Here is a 27514-nt window from a genome sequence, read left to right as displayed (position 1 = left end):
AATTATGATTTAATAAAAATAAAGAGACAATTAAAAAAATAAAATATATATTTAATAAAAATAAAATTTTAATTTAATATTTATTTTTTTTATATATAATTTTAGGATCAACAATCAAATTGCACCGGCAAACTGCAACAGACCACAGGGCTTATCCAATTCTGCATTGAGGCCTTAAAAGAGACTGATAGCGCTGCATTCTTGCAGGTAAGTTTTACGAGTTTTGATTTCTATTTTAAGTGTTGTAGGTGAACTTATTCCCTCCGATCAATTTTTATAAAAATTCATAGATTTCCTATGAAAAATAAATAGAATCTTCAATACATGACCTGCTGGTAATTTTTCAAGAATATTAAATTATATATCACTGAAGGTCCTTAAACAAACTTGGATCGACATATCAAGCATTTGGTCATTGTTTTTTTTGGACATAACAAAAGAATTTGGACTGAATTATGAGCTGTTAAATTCCATTTCCAAATTTGACCATATTTTGACATAAGTGCTAAAAATATTGACCATGGGTATATATAGGTATATATATTAACCTGATTACGCTGAGTAACAAAAAAAAATGATTACAAGAAAAAATTCAGAGGATTATGAAAGTACAGGGTGAGATGAAAAACCTGCAACCAACTTAAGACTGCTGTCATTTCTAAGCCACTCGTCCGACAGCTGCTAAAATTATTCCAGTGACAACTCATTATATTGTTTGCAAGCGTACAAAAGCATTTTGGTGAGAATTTTCCAAAAAAGAATAAAAGTTATTCGTGATAGAATTCAAGCGTGATAGTGTGATTTCTTTATAATTGGCTGGAAAACCACAGGTGGCTATCGTTAGAGCACTCCAGCATGTGAATAAATATTTTGTGTCTCGTACCATCGCTCGTTGCCGTGATATTGGTAGTGTAGCCCGACGTCAAGGACGTGGACGGAAGAAAACAGCAAAATCTACAGAAATGGTTCGAGAAATAAAGAAGCGACTTGATCGAATCCCGCGTCGTAGTGGCATAAAAATGGCTCGCGAGGTGAACATATCGCAATATTCCATTCGGCAAATATTGAAAAATGAGCGCGGTGTAAGGCCATTGAAATTCCAAAAAGTGAAAGAACATACACCGCAACAGAAAGAAAATAAACTCAAAAGAGCTCAAGAGTTGCTTCGCTTGGCCGAAAGTGGTGAATTGCCGAATTTGGTTTTCTCCGATGAAAAAGCATTCGTTGTCCAGCAGTTTGTAAACAAACAAAATTATCGTGTTTACTTGCCAAAGAGTTCAGCTGAAAATGTGCACCTTCGGTTGGCCACCAGTACTCAAGCGCCATCCATGGTGATGGTGTGGGCCGCCATAATAGCCAATGGTCGCTCTCTACTCGTATTATTAATCGACCATGGCATCAGAATAAATGCCGAATATTATCGCGAAAATATTCTGGAGGGTGTATTAAGGACTTGGGCACGCAAACATTTTTACCGCAGACCTTGGACATTCCAACAGGACTCAGTACCATCGCACTCAGTACGCGCCACCCAAGAATGGTTACAAAATGAGGTTCCTTGCTTCATTTCCAGTGCACAATGACCACCAAAATCTCCGGATACCAATCCGTTGGACTATTGTGTCGGGAGTATTGTGTCTGGAGTATTTTGGAAAGCAAGGTTGTCACTAAAAAATACCAAAGTGTCGATCACCTCAAGCAAGCGCTTCGCCGGGAATGGGCCAAAATACCGCAGAGCAAACATTCGGGCAGCGTGTGACGGTTTCATTGGCCGTTTGGAGGCCATAATTCGTGGCAAAGGTGTCCAATTCGAACAAATCTAAACTTTTTCTAAAGTTGATTGCTATTTCCGACATTTTTTGCATTCATTCAATAAAATTTTAAAAAAATGTAAAAATTATGCCGTTTGACTTTCGTTGCAGTTTTTTTATCTCATCCTGTATTCTGGATCGCACGAATTGAGATATCGGGCTAAAACTTTGCATACATACATATTTTATCAGTGGGCAGGTTAATTTCGTAAATGGTCCATATCGATCCACGTTTACGTATAACCCCCACATAACGGTACCTCCTCATATTCGGTATTTTCATGATTTTAGCGACATTATTTACCGGAATCATTTAAAATTTCATATTTTGAATTCGTAATGGGTACTACAGCCTATGACAAGAACGTTTATATGCAGGTCCACGTCTTCGTATAGCCCCCATATGACGATACCTTCCGATATTCGATATTTTCATGATTTCAGCGACATTATTTACCGGAATCGTTTCAAGTTTCGAATTGGAAGATCTTAATTGGTACTACAACCTATGGCAAAAAAATTTCGTATGCAGGTCCACATCGACATTATTCACTGTTTATTTAAAATTTCGAATTTGAATATGGTAATGGCTTATGACAAACAATGCCTATGTAGGTCCACGTCGTATAGATACCAATATAACGGCTATATTCGATATTTTTAAGATTTAAAAGGAATTTTTAACGGATTTTATTTTTTGCAAATTTTCAAATTTGTTCCAAATGGGTTCAAAGTTCGGCCCGGCCAATCTTACTGTTTTTTTTTTCTTTTTAACTTTAGTTCAAATTTTTTTATTTATTTTACCCTACATACCAAGAATATCTTCAAACTAATTTTCAAAATTTGTAAATTATTTTTACCCTGCCTACCAAAGGTAACTTCATATTGAAGTTTAGATTTCCTGGTCTACAGGCCCCTCCTATTTCACTTTAATTATAATGCAAATACTTTGTTTTAAACTGCAGAGCTCTGCCAATGATACTGAAACATGGGTACAATATTTCTTACCTTTTTGGCACTTTTCCCAGATCACTTTGCCCCTCTCAATGTGTATGCAGAGTTACTTACCTTTCTTATATTTCACGATCGTAGAAAAATTCCCTTGATCTACATAAGCATAGTTTTGACAATGTCTCTAAATTGGGTTAATATCTTTTGAGGAAATGTTTATTTTTTCCTATTTTTGTCATATTAAAAGTTTCCCATTAAGATCCCCTATTGATCTTATATCCCCTATGTTTAAGTATTTAAAATTCCCTCGTAGTATAGGTTATAAAGCTTCGAACCACCCTAATAAATACGATTTTTAATAATATTTGTTTATTAATTTATTTTTTATTTCTTCTTTTCCAGGTTGGTTCAATGCTAATAAATCGTGTTGCCAACACCGACATGACCTGGCACCAAGAAGTTACCAATGCTGCACCGAGAGTATCCCCCATTGTAGACTTGACGCTGGATGATGCTGCGGTTTTGAGATCAATTGATAATTTGAATTTCATACAAATGAAACGTAAGTTAGGCAACAACATTTTTCCCAGGTTTTGAATACAGCAAAGAAAGCATAGCTCAATTCACATAAAAATCTCACTAAAACCTTAGCAGCCAGGAATTTCCAACTAATTGAACCCTATGAAAAAAGTGTTTAAAAACAAATAAAATATGGGTTCCCATTAATATCCCGCACCATCATCTGTGGGCACATTTTTCACTTTCCCTTTTCTAGACATTGTGTACCATACCACCATAACAAAGATTTTCTCTTCTTCCGCTCTGTTGAGACAAAAAAGCCAATGTCATAATTTGTGATAATTTTTCATAAAATAACAGCAATTCTGCCTCATTCCACAGCCACAACAACTGGCTAGGGTACAGCTGTTAGACCTAACAACAAATCACCTGACATTAAACATGAAATGCACATCAATACTAACATTGTGTATTTGCTTACAAATGCTCATGCTCCCAGGGAAATCCGATACTATTTTTCTCAATACCTAACATTTGCCCAGACGCTGCTGCTGCGGCTGCTTGAAACCTAACCTCACATAGTGTACCGGAAGTGGTACACATTGCTTTAGAACACAATGGAAAACGTAATAATTTTCTTCATTTATTTTTAATAAATTTAAGACATTTGTATTATATAACCATCCAAAAAATTGTATTCCGCAAATTAATCATAATTACCATAATCTTGTCTCTCTCTCTCTCTTTCTCATATACTCATACATGCTGCTTTACAAAATGCTTTTAATTGCTAAATGAAATCAAATTACGCCCAAAATTGTATTCAAATCATCATTTGAAATTTGATTGTATCTCCCGTTTTTTATGTAATGCAAAAAAAAAAACGCCCAAAATTATGCTTGTGTTTTTGTGTGTGTGCGTGTGTATCATTAATAGCTGCCAAAGATGGAGATGAAAGGCTGCCAGCAGGTGAGATGCTTGATGAACACTATATCAGCAATACATCATCATTTACCACATCCATACTGTCCACCAATACTGTCATCAATGCCTCATTGTTAGACAACACCACAAACAACACCAACAATATAAATTGCAACAACCACACCAACAACCACACCACCACCAATAATTCCACCATAACCAACCTGATGACGGCTATGGCAATCAATGATTGCAATAAGACCTCAACACTACGTTCCACCAAATCCTATAAATCATCATCATCATCTTCCTCCTCAACAACATTATCTCTGAAAATGAATGCCTTTAGAAAATTGATCAACTACGATGAAACGATATCATGTACGCATACCAATTTGCCATTATCCTCTACTTGTTGTATTCGTATGTATGATTTTGTTTTTCTTCTTCTTAATTTTAAAATTATTTTCAAACTTTATTCGACATTTTTTATATTATTTCTAAGTTTTCATCCGTATTTTGTGTTAAACTTAATTTTCCCTAACAATTCATTGTCACTAAAAACACATACATACATACCACTTTCTCATTTTCTCTTCTTCTCATTACGGTTTTGGTTCACTACCTTTAATTCATAACTAATTGAACTGATTCGTCTAAAATACCGATAAATTATATTTTATCTATAGAAGGCCCTTTAAATGTGTTCTCTCCATAAAAGACCTATTCAAGGCTTTCAATTTAAAAAAGTACTGCGACCTATTTCCATAAAAGACGTCTAATAGACCTTTTATCCGAAGAAGGCCTGTTAAAGGTCTTCTATCAGCAGATGACCTATCAAATAACCTGAACTCATAAACTTCCTCTATCCATACAAGACCTGTTTTTCTTCTATCCAGAAATTGCTTTTTAAACTTTGTATGTCCATAAAAAAGATATTCTACACCCAAAGACCCTTTGGATGCAGTCAGTGTGGAAAACGCCTGTTAAATGAACTCTATCAATAAAATACCATGGGACCTGTCCATGCAAGACCTATCAAATGTCTTTTATCTATGTAATATTTGTTAAATATATTCTCCCCCATCGAAGACCCGAAAAAGGTGTTTTACGTATCAGATATTTGTTAAGATATTATTAGATATTTGCTATCCCTAGAAGACTTTTAAAACTCGTTAATGCACAAAAGGCCAGCTAAAGGTCATATATGCTTAGAAGACAGTTAAAACTAAAATTTCCATAGAACCTGTTGAATCCTTTCCATAGAAGACTTAGGCATGGAAGACTTTTAAGTAAAAACCCTGTAAAGGCGCTTTTGCCAATAAGTGGAATATATTCTTATCCTGTAAGACCTTTTCAATGCTCGGATAATCCACGGTTGTAGCTTAAATAGCTATAGGGAAATATATATATTTTTTTTCAAATTCACGACATTAGTAGAAAATATTTTTTAGAGGTCCATGTTTTCAAAAAAATATATATATTAGCAATCCACGTTTAGGCGGTTCCAGAAATTAGATTTTTAGAAATCCACGTCGAACTCAGAAAAAAACACACGATTTTAGCTCAAGTATTCTCTGAAATTTTTTCTTAAAAATCAATGATTCTCGATAGGTTTGTTGTTCCGTTAGTCCGGAAAAAATTTTTGTTGCCTGATTTTTTTATCTTTTGCAATTGCAGGTCAAAAAGTGCTTAAGTCCTAAAAAATTTCTGATTTGAATTCGGAGTGTCTCTGAGGTTTTTTTTTTAAATTCACGATGTAGTTTTCATGAAAAATATTTTCAATATTTTCTAGAATACTAGCTCAGATATTATCTGAAAACATACTTTCAAAACCACCTGAAATATTTTTAAAAATCTAGAATTTCAAAAAGAAAATCTTTTCAAAAAATCCGCGCTCATTCACAGGTCCCTAAAGAAAATTGTTTTCAAAAAAAAAAAAAAAAGATAACGTTCTTTGAGAAAGTAATTTCCAAAAAAAAAAAAAATACACACTCATAGGTCCTAGAAAATCCATTGATCCTTGAAAAAATATTTTTCAAAAAAAAACACGCAAATAGGGTATGAAAATCCGTTAGTTCTTAAAAACCCAAACATTGACGTTCATATAAATTTTAGTCCTTAAACAAATATTTTTCAAAAAATCGCAGGTCTTTGAAAATTCTTTGGTTCTTAAAAAATATTTTTCAGAAAAATTGATGTTCATATAAACTTTAGTCTTTAAAAAATATTTTTCAATTTTTTATATTTTTTTTTTCCTTTGCTCTTTGAAAAATATTTTCAAAAACAACCGTTCATATAACATTTTTTCCATGAAAAAAAAAATCTTAAAACCGCGCGCATAGGTCCTTAAAAATCCTCTTCTCTTTGATTTTTTTTTTCAACAAATCAACGTTCAATTAACTTTTGCACCTTAATTTTTTTAAACGTATTTGTTCTTAAACTTTTTTTCGAAAATTCAAAGTTCATAGGTTGTTAGGTCCTTTAAAATATTTTTAAGAAATCCGGGTTCACGTATCCTTTGGAAAAATTGTTCACAAAAAATCAATCCTTTGGTCCTTGAAAAAATATTTTCCGAAAAATCCTTCATGGTCATTTGACCCTGTTATATATTTTTTATAATATACACGTTCATGAATTATATGGTCCGTGAAAAAATATATTCAAAATAATGCAACTACGCGCAAGTCCTTTGGTCCATATAAAATAGGTTTTTAGCTTCCTTTATCCTTGAACAGATGGGTTCAAAACAAAAATCACTTTTACATATCGTTTTGCCATCAAAAAATATTTAATCCTTGAAAATATATTTTTTAAAAATTTTCAACGTTCATATATCGTTTGGTCCTTAAAAAATATTTTTAAGAAATCCGGGTTCATATATTCTTTGATCCTTCGAAAAAGTAGTTCCCAAAAAATAAAAGATCATACATCCATTTCATTCTTAAAAAAGCATTTGTCCTACAAAAATATATATTTTTCACATCGGCCCTTGAAAGATAGATAGCCCTAAAAAATCCACATGGATCCTTAGAAATATATTAAGAAAAAAATCCATGTTGGTTCTTGAAAAAAAAAAAAAATATCCACGTTGTTCCTTGAAATTTTTTTTAATAAAATCAACGTTGATCCTTAGAAAAATATTAATAAAAAAGTCCACATTGCTAACTCTGACATTCCTTACAGAAAACTCTTCAAAAATAAAAGTAGATGGCTCGGTTATCTTTGAAAAATATTCTTGAAAAAATCCAAACTTATGGCACTTTTGGTCCTTTAAAAATATTATTTAAACAATTTATAGTTCGGAATGTCCTTGAAAAAATATTCTTGTCAAATCCACGTTTATAGCTCTGATGATCCTTGAGAAAATATTGTAAAAAATGATCTTTCATTGGAGACCTGGTCTTTGACAGTATATCCTTCATTGGTCCTTGAAAACATCTATTTTAAAAATCGAAGATTCTACTTCAGGTTTTCTGATGTATCTCGATTATAGCTCCAATGTCCTTTCAAATGAATTTTTCAAAAATCTCTGTTCCCCTAAAAATATGTACAACATACAATTTTGGACAGTTCTGTTAGGCTTGCAGGAATATTTTATACAAATTGTTGTGTACAAAGTTTAAGCCCTATTGGTTCCTTAAAAAGTTTGTAAGAAATTTTGGATATTAGCTATATTAGACCACAAGAAAAAATATTTCTATAACCTAATATTATGGATCTTGATGTCGTGGAATTCCCTAAAATATATGCCTTGAAAAATTACTTGAAATAACTCTTAAAAATTCCACGACTATAGTTCTGTAGTCCCTTTAGTAAATATTCTAAAAATTCCACGATTTTAATTCAAACATTCTTTAAAAAATTATATTCTACGAGACTCATGATTATATGTTCAATTCCTCATATAAATATGGCTTGAAATGTATGATTTTCGCCCTACAAAATTATTTTCAAAATCTTAAGGTATAGCAAATTGTTATTATAATTACCCTGTCGAGGATTTGCTAGTCCTCAAAAAAAGTAGAAACATTCCAAAACATTAATTGCCTTTTCTCGTTTTTTACTCCCCTACTATTATTATTTTTCTTAACTTCATTTAAATTACCCGCAATTATTTACGTGCTGTGTTGTTTATGACATTTACACCTAATAACTAATTTGAATTGGGCTCGAAAGTGGCAAAGAAAAATATTTGCCAAAACGGCCAGTGTTGCTACACCTTTCCGGTTTTCTACATTTACTTTCGTCGACACTCTCTCCGTCTCCTTTACTTCTCCTTCGTAAAGTAATATTTTTTATGTTACCATTATGTCCTGTGGGCCAATGTCTTTTTGTGTTGTGGCCATTGGCAAGCTTGAGTTTCTTATAATTTCCGGAATCTTAAGTTTCGTTTTTCTTTGGTCTTCTATTTTTGGTTCTGTATATTATTTGGTTTTTGGTTATCAGGGAATAAAACAAACATCCTTTTCCCCTACCACCCAAAAAACCAAAGACGTGCCACAACAATTATAATTTATGGTTTATTATAGCCCCAAGTCATAATAATTAAAGTAAGAAATCATGGTAGTCGTTCTATTGGCTCTATTACACTCATGCTTTTGCTCTATCTGTCTCGCTCTGTCTCTCACACACTTTTCTTGTCCTATACTCTCCTTAACACTAACACACACATACACATATACTCTCCCTTGTCCATTTCCCTGTAACACTAACAATATTTCCTTTCCTATCAATTTTTTGTTTTCTCTCCAAAAATACCATTCCTTTTTTTCTTCTTTTTCTTTGTGGGTTTTACTTTTAAGCCAAACAGTAATTTGCATTTATGCTAACAATGTTGTTGTTGTTGTTTTTTCTCTTCCGATTTCTGTGTTTCCCGATTTCCCGTCATGGAACCCTACCTATTTTTGTGGAACAGCTCCTCAACCACCTGCAATTATACCCGAAGATTGTTCAGCGGAAAATAACTCCGTTACTGTGGCGTGGCAGGCACCAAATCATTCCTTTGTTGAGGGCTATGTCTTGGAGCTGGACGATGGCAGCGGTGGAGAATTTAGGGTAAGAACTGAAGGCTGGGGAAATGGGCGTTGTTCCCCACCACCACCTCCATTCATTATTGGTTTATTCACACTTCTTGTACTCTAAGAAATTGTTTTCTTTATGTCTTGAAACGTATATTTTTTGTTGCTATTCTAATTTATTGGAAAATTCTAATGTAGTCGGCTTTTTGTGCTAATGCCTTTCTTGTTTTTGTTGTTATTTTTGGATTTTCCAGGAAGTTTACTGCGGCAAAGAGACCATTTGCACCGTTGATGGCCTACACTTTAACTCCATGTACAATGCCCGTGTCAAGGCTTTCAATAGTGCCGGAGAGGGTGAATACTCGGAACTTATTGGCTTGCAAACGGCTGAAGGTAAGTAAGGAAGAGTGCGGAGGAGTTTGTTGAGAATAAAAATAGAAGTGTTTTATTTTTACACTATGACCTGATATTGCCATACCGGCGGTTACTTGTTCGCTTGACATCAGTTCAAAGTTCAAAGCTCTTTAGCTGTGTTGCTATTGTTGGAGGCATAACAAAATACGAGAAAAAAAAACAAGTTTTTCATTACATTTTTCAATTAAGCCTATCAAAGGTTGTTTGTGGCCAAGGGACTGTGGGTGCCACAAATCTGAAAGAATAAAGCACCTGGTTACAATGTGTGGACTGACGCCATATACAAATAAATGGCAATAACTCTAGAGATCGTCAACTTTAAAAAATCCTTCCCTTAGTACTATATGGCACTGCCATCTATTGCTGGCTTCAGAAGCTAACTCCTCCATAGCAGGTCAGCCACTCATCAACAGCGGCCTCTCAACCAGATTCTATATAGCAGTTACCTCTGGAGGTTAGCTACTTTACGGCAGTGACCTCTAAAGGCCAGTCCCTCAACAGCAGTGGTTCAGTTCTTTTATAACAGCGGCCTTTGAAGGTCAGCTACTGTACAGACTCGGCCTCTGCAAGTCGGTTACTCTACAGCAATGGCATCTGATGACAATTAGTTTATAGCACCTTTGTGGGTCATCTACTTTACAGCAGTGGCCTCAAGAGATCGTCTAATTTACAACAGTGAACTCTGGATGTCATCTACTTTACAGAAATGACGTCTGGAGGTCAGCTTCTCTACAGTAGAGGTCTCTGAGGGCGGAAACTCTACAGCACTACCATCTGTTATTGGTGTATAATGATTGCTCCTCTACGGTAATGGCTTCTAAAGCTACTTTTTCCATAGCAGGCCAGCTACTCATCACCAGCGGCATATCAGTCAAATTCTATACAGCAGCGAACTCTGGAGATTAGCTACTTTACAGCAGTGACCTCTAAATGCCAGCTACTCAACAGCAATTGGCTTTTAATGTCAGTAATTTTATTGCGACGGTCTATCAGCTACTCTTCTCTTCCCTCTACCTTTTGAAGTCAACTACTCTGCAGCAATGACATCTGAGGACAACTAATTTATATCAATGACCTTTACAGTTCATCTACTTTACAGCAGTGACCTCTAGAGATCGGCTAATTTACATCAGTGGCCTCTGGATGTCATCTACTTTTCAGCAATGATTTTGTCTACAGTGGAGTTCTCTGAGGCCAGAAACTCTCCAGCAGTGGCCTCTAGGGCCAACAAATCAGCAACAGTGGCTTCTGTAGCCCAGTTACTCTACAGAAGAGGCCTTTGATGCCATCTTCTCTACAGTACAAGCTTTTGTGAGTATCTACTCTGCATTTGAGGTATACTCTGTAATGGAGGCATCTGAGGCCTGCGGTAGTAGCCTTTGAGTTCAGCTAATCAACAGTAGAGGTCTCCGAGTCCAGCTACTCCACAGTAGATACTTTTGTGGCCAGCTACTTAACACCAGCGGCCTCTGCGCCCAGCTGCTCTAGAGCAGCTAGTTTACAGTAGAGGCCTCTAAGGTCATCTGCTCTACAGCTAAGACCTCTGTGGCCAGCTACTCTTCAATGGAGGCGTCTGAGGCCTGATACTTTACAGTAGAGGCCTCTGAGGCCAGCTACTCCACTGTAGATACTTCTGTGGCCAGCTACTCAACAGCAGTGGCCTCTGTGTCCAGCTGCTCCAGAGCACCTAATTTACAGTAGAGGCCTCTAAGGCCATCTACCCTACAGCTAAGATCTCTGTGACCAGCTACTCTTCAATGGAGGCGTCTGAGGCCTGTTACTTTACAGTAGTGGACTCTGAGTTCTGCTACTCTACAGTAGAGGTCTCAGCCACTCCACTGAAGAAACTATTGTGGCAAGCTACTCAACAGCAGGGGCCTCTGTTGCGATCTGCTTCACTGCAGCGACCTCTGTGGCCAGTTACTCTACTGTAGAGGTTGCTCCAGAGCAACTACTTTTCAGTAGAGGCCTCAGAGGCCATCTGCTCTACAATAGAGGCCTCTGAAGCCAGCTTCTTCTCAATATAGACGTCTGAGGCTAGTTATCTTCAGTAGATGCGTCTGAGCCCAGTTATATTCAGTAGAGGCGTCTGAAACCAGCTTCTCTACAGCTGCTCCATAGCTACGACCTCTGAGGCCAGCTACTCTATAATAGAGGGCTATGAGACCAACAACTTTGCAGTAGATACCTCTACAGTAGAGACCAGCAACTCTTCTGTAGTCTCTGAGGACTGCTACTTTACAGGAGAGGCCTCTGAATCCAGCTACTGCTTGGTAGAGGCCTCTGACACCAGATACTCAACTGCTCTCTGCTGATATTGTAATGCCCTCTAAGTCCTATTGAATCCATCATCTTCAAACTTTTTTCCTCTTCCAACCCACTGTCATAGCTTTTGCTTGTAATTCCAGGAATTACTTTAACTAAACCCCTTGGCTAACGGTTACAATTTCTATTTACTTGGAAATATAAAACCGCCATTGCATAGGCTTAGTTATTTCAAGCGTTAAATGTCTGTTAATCTGGCATTTTGCAAAAGAGTTTTCCATAGCAAAAAAAAAAAATAGAATGTCTGTGGCAGTCAACCTAGGAAGCATTTCGTATAAGGCTAACGACGACCAAGGCCATATTGTTGTTGTGATATCCTTATGGAATATCAAAGTTACGACGAATGTCGTCTGTGGTAATTGTTAAGTTTTCATTCTTCAGCTTCTTCTTCTGTGGCATGCCTAAGAAAGTAATTTCAAAGCAAAGTGTTTCACTCACTTCCTTGGTTGTTAGGTCGTTTCCTCCTTCTTTGCAGGGGCGGACTCGGTCGGCAAAGAATTTTCCTTATTTCTGCCTGCGTTGTTAATTCACTCATGCGTAAGTGTCAGTTGTGTAAATTGTCTTTTACACCAAAGCTTTTACTACTATGTAATCTTGTTAGTTCTTAACGTTTACACCCTAACACCACCACCACCACCGGCAGCAACGTCCAATTGTTCTGTTGTTGTTGTTGTTTTTGTTTTTGCCAGGTTCGGCTGTCTAGTGGTTTTTGTATGTCTGAGGCATTTTTACAGTTTTTCCTTTGCTTCACTTTCAGCCAACACCACAACTTTGATTGATGTCTTCCGTTTCGCAAGGGCTAAAAACTTACCTAAACTTAACAGGACGAAGAAGTTTTTGACTTCGACCAGTCTTTCTTGCTCATAGCCAAACTCTGCTAATGAATCGGATTTTTCAGTTGTGTTTATTTTATTAAACGCCTTTAATTCTATTTAATTTGAAAATGGCCCATGGCAATTTCACAAATTGCAGCAGATTTTCATAGCTTCTGACAATCGAAATGAAAATCCACAAGGATTTTAATTAAAGTTAAATTGTAAAGGCGAAGAGAATAATTTGAAGATTTGTGTTAATTGAGAAATGCAATGTGAGAAAGAAAAATAATTAGGAATTTTATGTTGTCCCTAAAGTGGCGCCCTTTGAGACTTTGTTCTCTTTGAAACCAATTTCTCTACGTTTATGCCGGCTACCTTCTGAGGCCAACTAACTTGTAAATGCAATATGGGAAAGAAAAATAATAAGATGTTGTCTCTTAAGTGCGTCCTTTGAGGCCTGGAACTCCACAGTAGTCCCTTTTGGAGCCAACTACCCCACATTGGCTCCATATAAAACTAGCAGCTCTACAGCAGTGGCTTTGGGCCATATTCTCTACCGTAGGGTCTTCGGTAACCATCTAGTGCTATAAAATAGCTGGTCTCTAATACCATATAGTTTACAGCAATGGCTCTGGTTGGAGCCACTACAGCAAAGGCCTGAAAAGCCAGCTATTTTACAGCATTGACTCGGGATGAATTAAAAGTCGCGGTAGACAGATTCTCTGCAGCATTGGCATCTGGGGTCAGCTACTCTACAGTGGACGCGTGTGTAGCCATTTACTCTTAGGTGGAGGTCTCTGACACCACATACTCCACGGTAGAGGCACCTAAGGCCGGTTACGCTACAGTGGACGCATATGTAGCCATCTACTCTTATGACACCAGATACCTAAGGCCGGTTATTTTACATCAGAGTCCTCTGAGACAACCTACTCTACGGTAGAGTCCTCTGATGCAACCCCTACTGAAGAAGTAGCGGCTTCTGAGGCCAGCTACTATACAGTAGAAGCCTCTCGGGCCAGCTGCCTGCAGTAGCGTCCTAAAAGATCACCTACGCTATAGCAGCGCCACCTGGTATCAGATATTCTACATAAGCGGTCCCGAAAGCCAGCAGTAGCCTCTGGAGGCCAGTTACTCTAAAGCAGGGCCATTTCGGAGACCAGCTATTCTGCGGTAGCGCCCTCTTAAGTCAGTTACTCTATGGTAGCGCTGTCTGGTACCTGTTATTCGTCACTAGAGGATTCAAAAGACAACAATAGCCTTTCGATGCCAGTTACTCTATAGCAATGGCCTTTGAAGTCATGTTCTCTACAGTAGAGGCCTCGGTGACCATCTACACTAAAGCAGAGACCTCTGAAGTCATCTCTTCATCAGTAAACTCTGTGTCCATCTACTCTACAGTAGAGTCCTTGGTGTCCAACCAAAATACAGTAGAAACCTCCGAGACCGGCTATTCTAAAGTAGAGACCTCTGAGACCAACTATTTTACAGTAGCGCCCTCTAAGGTCAGCTACTCTATGGTAGCGCTATCTTGTACCAGTTATTCTTCACTAGAGGATCCAAAAGCCAGCAGTAGCCTTTGGAGGCCAGTTACACTACAGAAGTGGTTTTTGGGGCCATGTTCTCTACAGTGGAGACCTCATCTCAAGTCATCTCCACACCAGTGGACTCTGGGTCCATCTACTCTACAGTAGAATCCTTGGTATCCAACAACAATACAGTGGAAACCTCCGAGACCGGCTATTCTAAAGTAGAAACTTCCGAGACCGGCTATTCTACAGTAGCGCCCTCTAAGGTCAGCTACTCTATAGTAGCGCCATCTCGTACCAGTTATTCTTCACTAGAGAATCCCATAGCCACCAGTAGCCTCTGGAGGCCCGTTACTCTATAGAAATGTTTTTGGGGCCATGTTCTCTACAGTATGGACCTCGGGCTACAGTAAAGACCTCTGAGGTCATCTGCTTCACAACAGTGGCCTCAGGGGGCATCTGCTCCACTGCAGTGGCCCCTGGGGCCTTCTGCTCCACTGCGGTGGCCTCTGGGGTCATCTACTCTACAGCAAAGTCCTTTTTACCCATCCACAATGCAGTGGAAACATAAAGATCCCGCAATTCTACAATAGCGCCCTCCAAGACCAGCTACTATTTGGTAGCGCCATCTATCGTCATTCTGCTTTAGCGGCCTCTGGAGCACAGCTTCTCTAAAGGCGTGGCCTCTGAGGCCAGTTACTTAGAAGTTACGGCCTGTTGCTTTTATTGTATATTGGCGGTCTTTACCTCCACCTTCTTTAGGTCAGCTACTACATCAGGCCTTCACGATCAGCTACTCGATAAAAATATCCTCCGTTGTAATCTATTTTATAGCAACGCCCTCTGTGGACCGCCACTTTACAACAGAGAACTCAGTGACCGGATAGTTTACTGTAGCGGCCTATCTAATATATAACAGGGGACGCTAAGGGCAGGCTCGTTATATCCTAGCTACCCTTGGACAATGACCTATAAGAATAGCTACGCTGAAGCTAGTTTTCGACAGAAATAGCCTCTGAGGCCAGGTGCCAGACCACCTATAAGAATAGCTACTCTGAAGCTAGTTTTCGGCGGAAATAGCCTCAGAGGCCAGGTGCTTTACGGTAGCGATATCTTTTCCCAGCTGGTATAGGCAGCTTCTCAATGGCATTGCCTCTAAGGACAGCTTCAATACTGTAGCGATCTATAGGCAAGCTTGCCTACCCAGTTCCTCTCTATAATCATGACCTATGAAGCCAATCACATTTTAGTAGCTGTCTTTTAGACATTCTATTGCAGAGTAAGGACCTCTCAGTCCTATTTTATATAATATATGTATAAAAATCCAAGGGGGACTTTATCTATTCTATATTTTTGATCTAAGGTCTTGGTAGCTGTTGGCTCTCAGCACAGGCAGCTTCTCTAGGACAGCTTTACTTCTTTTGAGACCTCTGAACAAGTTTGACTACCAGGTTCCTCTGTATGAATTAAGTCATATTAAGGAGTTGTCTTTTAGACATTCTCTTGGAGATTACCAAACCCCTGAATTTATCTCGCCTTTTTTGATACCCTCGAAAAAAGTTCTCCTAACAGGTTTGACTACCAGGTTCCTCTCTATGAATTGAGTAATATTTAAGAGCTGTCTTTTAGAGATTCTCTTGTAGGTTAAAGTCCTCTGAGTCCTTCTATTTTATGTAGTTGTCTCTGTTTAGTTTATCTCGCCTATTTTTAATACCCCAGAAAAAAGTTATTCTCTAGCTGTGGACTATATGGCATAAAGCCTGTGATGGTGGGGTTACAAACTATTTTATGCCTTTTGACGTGAACATCAATTTTACAAAATTTACCACAATTTAGTGGCTAATAACAAATCTCCAATAACAATTTAAATAGTCTGTTGTAAAATTATTATTTGCAAAAGGCAAACAGAACAAAAAAAAAAATACTAACCACAGCAATAACATTTATAACAACTCGATTGGATTGTGGCTAACAAAGAAAATGGTAAAAAAGGATATTATGGGAGCAAATGAAGAAAAAATACCCAAGGAAGACCAATCTAACAATGTTAAGTCAAGTCTACTCTCTTGGAGTGCATCCTTTAGATGTGCTGCTGTAACAAGAACAACATCCGAACCACAACTAAGTATTGTGGTGTAGACAAAACAACAGCATTGCATTTCGCCTGAGAGAACAACGGCTGCTACAAGACATTTACACCGGCTATCCTAAGTGCCTTAACTATTTGCTTTACAACAAGAAAATGCAAAAAACAAACATTGCCAATATTGGCTGACAGAACGGAAACCGGGGGAAAAAACGGCAATCTTTTACAATTTTTCCAAGACGGACTTTTACACACAAATACACACATACACACCCATACATTTACAATTGTTTGCCACAGTGCCAAGGAAATGCAATCAAATTGAATTTCCTGGTTATTGACTGCAGGACTTGTTCGTTGGCTGGTTGGGCCAACAAAGCTTATTGTGTCCATACAACTTGTGGCTTTTTCTATTCTCCTTTTCTCTCTCTTCCCTCAACGATTTGTATGCATTCATAAGCAATGTTGATTGTTTTAAGATTCCTTTTTTTTTCTTTCATTTCTAACATTGTCCTTTTTTCCTTTCTGTTTTTTCTTATAGTTGCCTGGTTTACCTTCGATCCTGTCTTAAGTGGTGGTCCCGGTTCTGGTCTAATCTTCAGCAATAATAATGCCACCGTCTCTGTGGAGGGCTGGGAGCATCGTGTCGCCTTGGGTTCCGTTGGTTTCTCACGTGGCATCCACTATTGGGAATTCACAATTGACAATTACACCGCCGACACAGATCCAGCCTTTGGTGTGGCTCGCATTGATGTTAATCGCAATAAAATGTTGGGTAAGTATTGAAAACGATTTAATGTAGGATGTAATGGATTAATGTGGTGTGGTAGAAAAAAAGGACGTCGAAAATGGTTATACGAAGAACGATGGATATCAATTACAAATTAATTGGAACAGTTATATTGAAAGTAGGACAATTAATCACTACTGTAAAGAAGCTGATATCAGAGATCACCACTGCAGAGTAACTAGCCTCAGAGTCCTTGGAATCTAAAATAGTATCCTCAGAGAGGCCTCTACTTTAGAGTAGGTGGCCCTAGACATCTATACGTTATAGTAGCTGACCTCAGCCTCCGGTCTCACCTGGAGAATACCTAGCCTCCAGAGGCCACAATTAGTTGCTGCCTTCAGAGATCACTGAATAATAGTTGGCCTCAGAAGCCATTAAAGTAAAGTTGATGGCCTTAGACACCGTTACTGTAGAGTAGATGGCCTTAGAGGTCGTTACTGTGGAGTAATTGTCCTCGCACTTGGAATAGTTGGCCTTCAGAGGACACAACTTTAGAGTAGCTTTGACTAGTTTGAGATTTTTAATTTTTTTTAGAAGTAGCTGCCTTTAGAGTCACTGAAGATAGTTGGCGTCAAAAGCCCATACAGTAGAGTGTATGGCTTTAGAGGCCGCTACTGTAGAGTAGATGGTCTCAAATTTTGCGAGTGTAAAATAGTTGGCCTGTAAGGTCACTATTGTAAATGTACTGAACTCTAAACTAGCAGCGCTAGGCTCAGAGGTCATGTCCTTAATATAGCTGGCAACAGAAGTCACCATTGTAGCCACGAGCGTCAGGAGCCTTTACTGTACTGGCCTCAGAGTCGTCTTCTCAAGAATTGCAGTCATCAGAGGTCACTTTTGTAAAGAGACTAGCGTCAAAGGTCGCTATATTAAAGTAGCAGGCGTCAAATACCATCAGAGTGGAATAGTTGATTTCATTGTCCTGTGCTGTGGAAGAGCTCGCCTCAGAGGACGCTTTTGTAAAGTAACTGACTTCAGAAGGCGCTGCTGTAGAGTACCTGGCTTCAGTGGGCTGACATAAAAAGCCGTCACTTGTTGTCCTCAGAAGGTGCTACCGTAGAGTTGTTGTCCAAAGTTGCTATTATAGAGTACTGTAAAGTAGCTGGCCTCAGAGAGCGCTTCGATAGAGTAGCTGGCCTCCGATGGCGGCACTTTAGAGAAGACGACTTCACACTTCTACTCGAAAGGGGCTGACATTAGAGGGCGCTATTTTTAGAGTAGGTAGCCTCATGGCCAAAGCCGCCCATGAAGAGTTCAGTTGTAGTTGCAGAGTAGCTGACGTAAGAGGCCGTCACTTGTTGTCCATCAAAGGGTGCTACGCTCTCAGTTGACCTGAAGGAGCCTCAGATGGCATTAAAAAGTCGGTCTAACATAGCTGTACTCTAAAGCGGCCTGCATTAAAGGGCGCTATTTTTAGAGTAGCTGAACTCATGGGCGAGGCCTCCACTCATTAGCGAGGCCTCCTCCATTTGAGTTTCAGGACTGAAAGGGAGCTCCGGTATTGTAGTTGGATTCGGAGGACCCTAATGTAGAGTAATTGATCTCAAAGTGCTACTTGAGAGTAGCTGACCTCAGAGGCCGGTAGTGTAGAGTTGCCGGCAATACTGTAAAATATCTGACCGTAGAAGACGTCCCAGTAGAGAATCTTGCCTAAGCATAATCTACTTTAGTGTTGATGATCACCAAGGCCGCTACTCTAGATATGATGACCCCAAAGACCAATCCTGTAGAGTTGTTGGTCTCCAGAGCCTGAGAGTGACTAGTCTCCATATGCTACTGCTCTAGAGTAGCTTCTCTCGGAGGCCGGTAGTATAGAGTAGCTGACCTTTACATAATTTCCAGATGTAATTCGAAACATTTTCATTGTAATTTGAAAATTATATTTGTAATTCGAATCAATCGAATTGTAATTCAAAAAATCCAATTGTAATTTCAGTTGTAATTCGAATTATTCCATTTGAATTAGAAATCATTCCATTTGTAATTCGAATTATTCCAACAGCAATTCGGATTATTTAATTTGTAATTTTAATTTTTCCAATTGTGATTCAAAGTATTCCATTTGTAATTCGAATGTAATTTCAAATGGAATAATTCGAATTACAAATGGAATAATTGGAATGTAAATTCAAATTCGAATTACAATTGAAATCATTCGAATTGCAATTGGACTAATTCGTTTTACAATTTGAATAATTTGAATTACAAATGGAATAGTTCGAACTACAGTTGGGATAATTCAAAATAAAAATGGAAACATTCGAATTACAGTTGGAGTTCTCGAAAAACAACTGAAATAATTTGAATTACAAATGAAAAGTTACGAATTAAATCAAAAATGATACGAATTACAACTGAAAAAAGTGTAGAAGCCACTACTGGTGAGTAGTCACTTCTGCGGAATAGCTGGTCTGAATACTTTTTTTGTCGAATTTGTTGTTGTTTTCTCCCACGAAAAATTGTTGTTGTTACTCTGTTTCGAAAATGATTAGATTCCAGTTTGAGTTTCTTCACCACCCCTTTTTGAATTTTTCTCTCTCTCTCTCTCCCTTCATTCTTCTAAAAGTTGTTGATATGTTTTATAATACCCTAACGTTGTTGTTATTATTGTTGTTGTTGTTTTTGTAACTTGTACTCAACTTGTATGCTACATTTGACACGTGTTAACGTTTGCCGTTCATCTTAGCGAAGTTTTCAAATTAAAATTTCATAAGACACTGCAGTAAAAATTCAAAAACTTTTGTTATTGCTGTTGTTCGCATTGTTGCTGTTGATGTTTGTTGTTGTTGTTGGTGGTAGCTCTTCTCCCTCTATGTTACTGACACTGACATTAAAATTCCCCCGAAATAAAAAAAAAATAAAAAAAATGCAACGTAAGAAGTTTTCTTAGTCTGCTTAATGTTTCAAAAAGTTGCTGCTCGAAATGCTAACATTGTTAGCGGGAAGTTTGTGAGATTTTGACTTACTTATTTTGTCAAAAGGGGTGGTGTTTTGGAAATGAAACATTTTATTTATGTTACTAATACTTTTAAAAATCTTGAGAAAAAAAACTATTTTATAGCAAATATTTCCAAGGACCTACAAAAAATCATCGTCAACAGTCATAAATATCCGGGGATTCTGAAAAAAATCAAAGGATCTTTTAAATTTACAAAAATCGTAGTTTGGTGGAACCAAGGGATCTCCTTTTTACATCTACTTTGGGCTCCAAAAATTCAAATATAATTCTCTTTGGATATATTTCCTTTATATATATACAGGTTGAGATAAAAACAAGTTAAAAATCAGTAAGTTCGGCCGGACCGAACTTTGAATACTCTCCACCATTTGGAACTAATTTGGAAATTTTCAAAAAATAAAATTCGTTAAAAATTCTGTTAAAATCTTAAAAATACCGAATGTAGCCGATATATTGGGGTCTATACGACGTGGACCTACATGGGCTTTGTTTGTCATAAGCCATTACCATATTCAAATTCGAAAGCTGCAATAAACGGTGAATAATGTAGCTAAAATCATCAAACTACGGTATATAGGGAGTTACCGTTATATCGGAGCTATACGAAGACTTGGACCTGCATAGACAATTTTCTGTCACAGATTATAGCATCCATTACGAACTTCAAATACGACATCTCAAACAATTTCGGCGAATATTGTACCTAAAACCATCAAAATACCGAATATAGGGTGGCACTGATATATGTGGCCTATACGAAGATCTGGACCTGCATAGACAGTTTTCTGGCACAGACTGTGGTCCCATTACGAGCTCTAAATACGAAATTTGAAACTACTCCGGTGAAAAATGACGCTAAAATCTTCAAAATACCGAAAATTGGGAGGTACCGTTATATCGGAGCTATACGAAGACTTGGACCTGCATAGACAATTTTCTGTCACAGATTATAGCATCCATTACGAACTTCAAATACGACATCTCAAACAATTTCGACGAGTATTGTACCTAAAATCGTCAAAATACCGAATATAGAGAGGTACTGATGTATGGGGCCGATACGAAGACCTGGACCTGGCAGACAATTTTCTGTCATAGGCTGTAGTATCCATTACGAACTTCAAATAACAAATTTTATGAAATGAAGGGAGGAACCTCATTTTGTAACGATTCTTGAGTGGCGCGTGCTGAGTGCGATGGAGCTGAGTCCCGTTGGAATGTCCAAGGTCTGCGGCCAAAATGTTTGCGTGCCCAAGGCTTTAATACACCCTCCAGAATATTTTCGCGATAATATTCGGCATTTATTCTGATGTCACGGTCGATTAATACAAGCGGAGAGCGACCATCGGCTGTTATGGCGGGCCACACCATCACCCAGGCCGGCGCTTGAGTTCTGGTGGCCAACCGAAGGTGCACATTTTCAGCTGACCTCTTTGGCAAGTAACCACGATCATTTTGTTTGTTTCCAAACTGCTGGACAACGAATGTTTTCTCATCGGAGAAAACGAAATTCGGCAGTTCAACACTTTCGGCCAAGCGAAGCAACTCTTTAGCTCTTTTGAGTCCATTTTATTTCTGTAGCGGTGTAAGTTCTTGTACTTTTTGGAATTTCAATGGCTTAACCCAGAGCTCATTTTTCAATATTTGCCGATGGGAATGTTGCGATATGTTCAGCTCACGAGCCATTTTTTGGCAACTGCGACCTGGGGTTTGATCAAGTCGCTTCTTTACTTTTCGAACCATTCCTTCTGATGTTGCTGCTTTCTTCCGTCCACTTCCTCGACGTCGGGCTATGCTACCAGTACCAAGTTAATGAGCGATGGTCGAGAAACAAAAGATTTATTCACATTTAAATGCTGGAGTTCTCCAACGATAGCCACTTGAGGTCTTCAAGTCAAATATAAAGAAATCACACTATCACGCTTGAATTCCATCACGAATAACTTTTTTTTCCAAAAATTTTCACCAAAATGCTTTTGTACAGTTGTAAACAATATAATAAGCTATCACTGGTATAATTTTAACAGCTGTCGTACGAGTGGCTTAGAAATGACAGCAGTCTGAAGTTGGTTGCAGTTTTTTTTTATCTCACCCTCATCTCGATTTACTTGTAATTTTATCCATACCAATGTGTTTATTAGTGTTATATGAAGTGTGAAAATGGAATACATCGTTCCACTATATCTGATACCTCACGCACATTTTAACATTTTCTAAAAATTATCACATATCTCATATAAAGTGAAGAGGAAGTAGTCGATATAATCCAAACCCGCACGTAGCACTACTTATAACATTTTTATTTGAGTCCGATACGAAATGGACAATATTGGCCCATTCCTTCGGAACCTACTCAATAGAGGGTCAACAATTTGAATAATCATATCAGAAGTCAAAATGTATTTAAATAACGGGTGAGGGTATACATCTGTCGGCAAAACCGACTGATACTTTCTAACCTGTTTTTTTTTAGAAAGTTAGAATATTTTGAAATTTTGAAAAATTGCCAATTTATCAAGTTAAACTGGATTTCATAGTTTTTATTTGAATATAATACTCCTCTTGTATTTTTTTTCAATATAAAATTCCCATCACTAATGACAGAGTTTTCACATTTTTTTTTTTTATTTTTGAAAAATCCTCCCCAAACAAAATCCCCCCACGAACGTGATGACTTTTCGTTAAAAGCATGGCAGTGGAAATAACTATGTATTCCTGTGAGTAGGTGTCATCCGTAGTGGAACGTGCTTCGCGAATTTCAACACAACAAAAAAATGAACTTCCAAACACCTACCCCGCATCCTTTCTGAGTAATACAATCGAATAAATCTCATCCTTCCGCCCATCCATCCATTGTGGAACTGAAAACTTTAACATTTACTTACTACTTTATATACGGCAAAAAATTTCCAAAAACTTTTGTTTGTTGTTGTTATTTTTGTTTCTTACTCCACATTGCTTGCTTACGAGTAATTCAAAAATTACATTTTGAAGTTGTGAGTATTCGAAAAATCCTATCTCCGGGTTGTTATCCTCTGTGGATTTTTGTGGGGGCGTGTATGTGTGTGCCTGTGAGTGATATGAAGTAACATGAAGTTGGCTGCGTTAAAAGCTTACTTTATTTATGTCAGCTACAATGTAATATAACTTTCTAAAGTTTCTAACTTTCGAGTTAGTGGTGATACCTGTAATTTTTGATGATTGTTGGAAAATTGTTTTACACGGCGTTGCATTTTGTTTAGATTGTTAATAAATCCTTGGGGACATTTCTGTGGTACATTTAAGTGCACTGGTGGCTAGTTAAGTGAGAATTTTTGCGGATAGGTTTTAAATGCACTTCAGGTGTTATTAGATGGGATATTTAATCTAGTTATAATTCTTATCTAGAAAAAAACTTCGAAATTTTGAGGAATTGATGATCAGTAAATTTAATTCAAATTTGCACATTGTTATATTTTTGGATTTTTTTTTTCAAATTTCAAGAAATCATGTCTAGTTGTATCCTCCTGACCACTATAAAAATTTTTCAGTAGTTAAAGAAAATCAAAATTTGATGTATTCTGAATTCAATTTTCATGACCAACAACAATTTTTTCTTATCTGCGGTATTTAAAATAGTCGCTTGTAAACATATTATTTTCTTCGGAGACTCACAATGTAATCTACAATATTTTCTCCCTCGACACATTTTCCAAAAATGGAAAATTAAATTTTAAATTAAATAGGGAGTAAAAAAACGTAAACCCACCATTTTCGTTTGTAATAATCAAATTTCGAATAAAATTTTCTTGAAAAGCATGCTCTAATAAATATACAGGGTGAGATAAAACAAGTAAAAAAGTAATAACTTCGTCCGGGCCGAACTTTGAATACCCTCCACCATTTAAAACAAATTTGAACATTTTGGAAAAAGATAACATTCGCCAAAAATTCTGTTAACATTTTAAAAATACCGAATATAGCCGACATATTAGTTAGTTAGCTAGTTTTCGAAGGCTTCTACGACGTGCACCTACATAGGTGCTATACGAAGACCTGGACCTGCATAGAAAATTTTCTGTAACAGGCTGTAGCTTCCATTACGAACTTCATATACGACATTTCAAACAATTTCGGCGAGTATTGTACCTAAAATCGTCCAAATACCGAATATAAGGAGGTTCTGATATATGGGGCCTATACGAAGACCTGGACCTGCACAGGCAATTTTCTGTCAAAGACTGTAGTTCCCATTACAAACTCTAAATACGTAATTTGAAAATACTACGGTGAATAATGACGCTTAAATCATCAAAATACCGAATATTGGGATGTACTGATATATGGGGCTTATACGAGGACGTGGACTTGCACAGGCAATTTTCTGTCTCAGGCTGTAGTATTCATTTCGATCTTCAAATGCCAAATATGAAACAATTCCGGTGAATAATGTCGCTAAAATCAACAAAATACCTAATATCGGAGGGGGTGCCGTTATATGGGGGGCTATATGACAACGCGGACCTACATGGCCCATTTAGAACTACTGTCAAAATAAACATGTGTGCAAAATTTTAGCCTACTATCTCAATTCGTTCGAAAGATAGAGTGATTACAACAGACAGACAGACACACAGACAGACATGGCTAAATCGTCTTAGATGATCAAGAATATATACATTTTGTTGGGTCTAAGATCATTATTTCGATGAATTACAAACGGAATGACAAAATGAATATACCCTCCATAGTATAGTGGAGGCTTCATTTCCATTATTCGCTGGAAATGAAGCGAGGAAGCTCATTTTGTAACCATTCTTGGGTGGTGCGTGCTGAGTGCGATGGTGTTGAGTCCTGTTGGAATGTCCAAGGTCTGCGACCAAAATGTTTGCGTACCCAAGGCTTTAAAACACCCTCCAGAATATTTTCGCTATAATATTCGGCATTTATCCTGATGCCACAGTCGATTAATACGAGCGAAGAGCGACCATCGGCTGTTATGGCGGCCCACACCATCACCATGGCCGGCTCTTGAGTTCTGGTGGCCGGCCAACCGAAAGTGCACATTTTCAGCTAACCTCTTTGGCAAGTAACCGACGATCAGTTTGTTTGTTTACAAACTGCTGGACAACGAATGTTTTCTCATCGGAGACTTCACCACTTTCGGCCAAGCGAAGCAACTCTTTGGCTCTTTTGAGTCTATTTTCTTTCTGTTGCGGTGTATATTCTTGCCATTTTTGGAATTTCAATGGCTTTACCGCAAGCTCATATTTCAATATTTGCGAATGGAATATTGCGATATGTACAGCTCACAAGCTATTTTTCGGCCACTGCATGTTTTGATCAAATCGCTTCTTTACTTTTCGAACCATTTCTGGTGATGTTGCTGTTTTCTTCCGTCCACTTCCATGACGACGGGCTACGCTACCAATATCACGGTAACGAGCGTTGGTACGAGACACAAAAGATTTATTCACATTTAAATGCTGGAGTGCTTTAAGGATAGCCACTTGTGTTTTTCCAGCCAAATATAAAGAAATCACACTATCACGCTTAAATTCCATCACGAAAATTTTTTTTCTGAAAAATTCTCACCAAAATGCTTTTGTACGCTTCTGCACAATATAATGAGCTGTCACTGGAATAATTTTAACAGCTATCGGACGAGTGGCTCATAAATGACAGTAGTCTGAAGTTGGTTGCAGTTTTTTCATGTACTGCTTTCTCAAATAAAAAGGTTACTATATTTAGTACCTTTTAATACTTTTCGTTCTGTTTTAGTATGAATTTTCAAAAATCCAGCCTTATCTGATCCCCTTGAACCAAGAGTGACCCTCACCCAAAATGTCAAGGATCTAGCTTCAGCCGTTTGGTCGGGGCGTTGAAGAATCCTTAAGTCAGTTAGTCATTTAATGGGTTATTTCAAGTTGCTTTTATAACCTACTCGGTTTTCCGGTAATTATTTTCTGTATCGTCCAGTGAATTTAATGCCTATATATCATACTATTTATCACTCTTAGTACTTTTATGGTACTAATTTAAAAAAAAAACAAGTAAGCAAAGGCTACAGTCGAGCGGGGCCGACCGTTGAATACCCTACAACACTATAATAAACGATACAGTTTATATAGGCGAGATATTCGAAAGAATTGCACAAGATATTGTGACAAATAATAAAAGAAAACCATCAGGTTTCGTTCTCTAATTTTCGAATAATAGCAACTTAAACTAATTTGCTCATTTCCAATTTATTGGTAGATGTTGCACGTAAATGGTCTTCCTGGATCTGGAACCAATATTTTCCAAAGACCTATAATCTCTCAGAAGTGGCAAAAGATTAACATTTATTATTGGTTTTTGACTGAAACGCATCTATATGAGATACAGACATTTGACTATATCTTCAACGAAATCAGCGTTAACGAAATAGTCAGAAGTGCGTCTTTTCTGTATTTGTGAATTCTCCAAAAAGTCGCTGGAATGGACATTTTCGTATTTTGTCTACAAAAGTTGGCAAACTATTTCACACATTGAATATTTTTGGATGGCCATCCAAAACTGCTTGGCTTTTGCAATGTCCAGTAACCCCCATTCAAATGTGCCTGAGGATCGGGCGATAATTACGACCTGCTGACAATTTTGCAGTTTTTTGGTCCATTTCAACCCCTAAATATATGGCGATCATCTCCAAAAAGAGTAGGCTTCTATTCTGACGCTCATCTTATCCCCATGCAAAATTTCGTAAGGATCGGGTCATAAATGCGATCTGTATATGATATCCTGATATACTAACTACTTAGTTTTGTTAGCTGTAGAAATATTACCAAATGTTTAATTCAAAACGAAAATATGCCAAAAATATGACAAAATTGAAAAAATATGAGAAAATTTTACAAAATCAATATTTTCATCTTTAGAGAGATATTTTTATGCGATTTTTTCAGACGTTTTTTCTTTCCTGCCAAGAGGCCATTCTGAATTGATGAGAACTGTCGAAATCAGTTCAGCCGTTCTCGACATATAAGAGATCTTTCAAGCATATCTTCTTTGATAGACATATATGTCGCACATATTTTGCTATATATCCGATTTGTTGGTTGTTAACGTCAATGTAAAGATCAGAAGTAACCCTGTCATGGCTTTGTGATTTCGCCGGGATTTAAAATATTCGCGGTTTAATGAAAAATTTCGAATTTTTTCAATACAAAAGATATGGTCTATTTTACCCGCTAAATATTATCCGATGACCACCCAAATTGGTAGGCATCTTCCCCGGCCTAAACTCTAGCTTCATGCTAAATTCCGTCGGTTGGTCTATAATTGCGAGCTGTATAGCTACTGAAAAATCAGACATTTTTTCAGTATTTGGTCCATTTCAACCCCTAAACATT

At 37.5% G+C, this 27514-nt stretch overlaps 1 protein-coding gene across 3 annotated transcripts in view; it reads left to right on the top strand.

Moving 5' to 3' along the window:
- Positions 1-27514, top strand: part of LOC101888161 (E3 ubiquitin-protein ligase TRIM9) — a gene marked incomplete at its 5' end in the record, with an annotated part of 39865 nt that overhangs the window by 6572 nt on the left and 5779 nt on the right. The window contains 6 exon segments of one of the 3 annotated variants that reach the window (XM_059125636.1): positions 106-207; positions 3165-3324; positions 4218-4250; positions 9124-9263; positions 9481-9619; positions 16937-17170. In XM_059125636.1, coding sequence (XP_058981619.1) covers positions 106-207; positions 3165-3324; positions 4218-4250; positions 9124-9263; positions 9481-9619; positions 16937-17170 — 808 coding nt within the window. 3 annotated transcript variants of the gene reach the window in all.

The sequence above is a fragment of the Musca domestica genome, unplaced genomic scaffold (assembly GCF_030504385.1).
Source record: "Musca domestica strain aabys unplaced genomic scaffold, Musca_domestica.polishedcontigs.V.1.1 34, whole genome shotgun sequence".
NCBI lineage: Eukaryota > Metazoa > Arthropoda > Insecta > Diptera > Muscidae > Musca > Musca domestica.
Note: the sequence above shows the minus strand (reverse complement) of the source record. Positions and strands in the feature narration are given on the sequence as shown.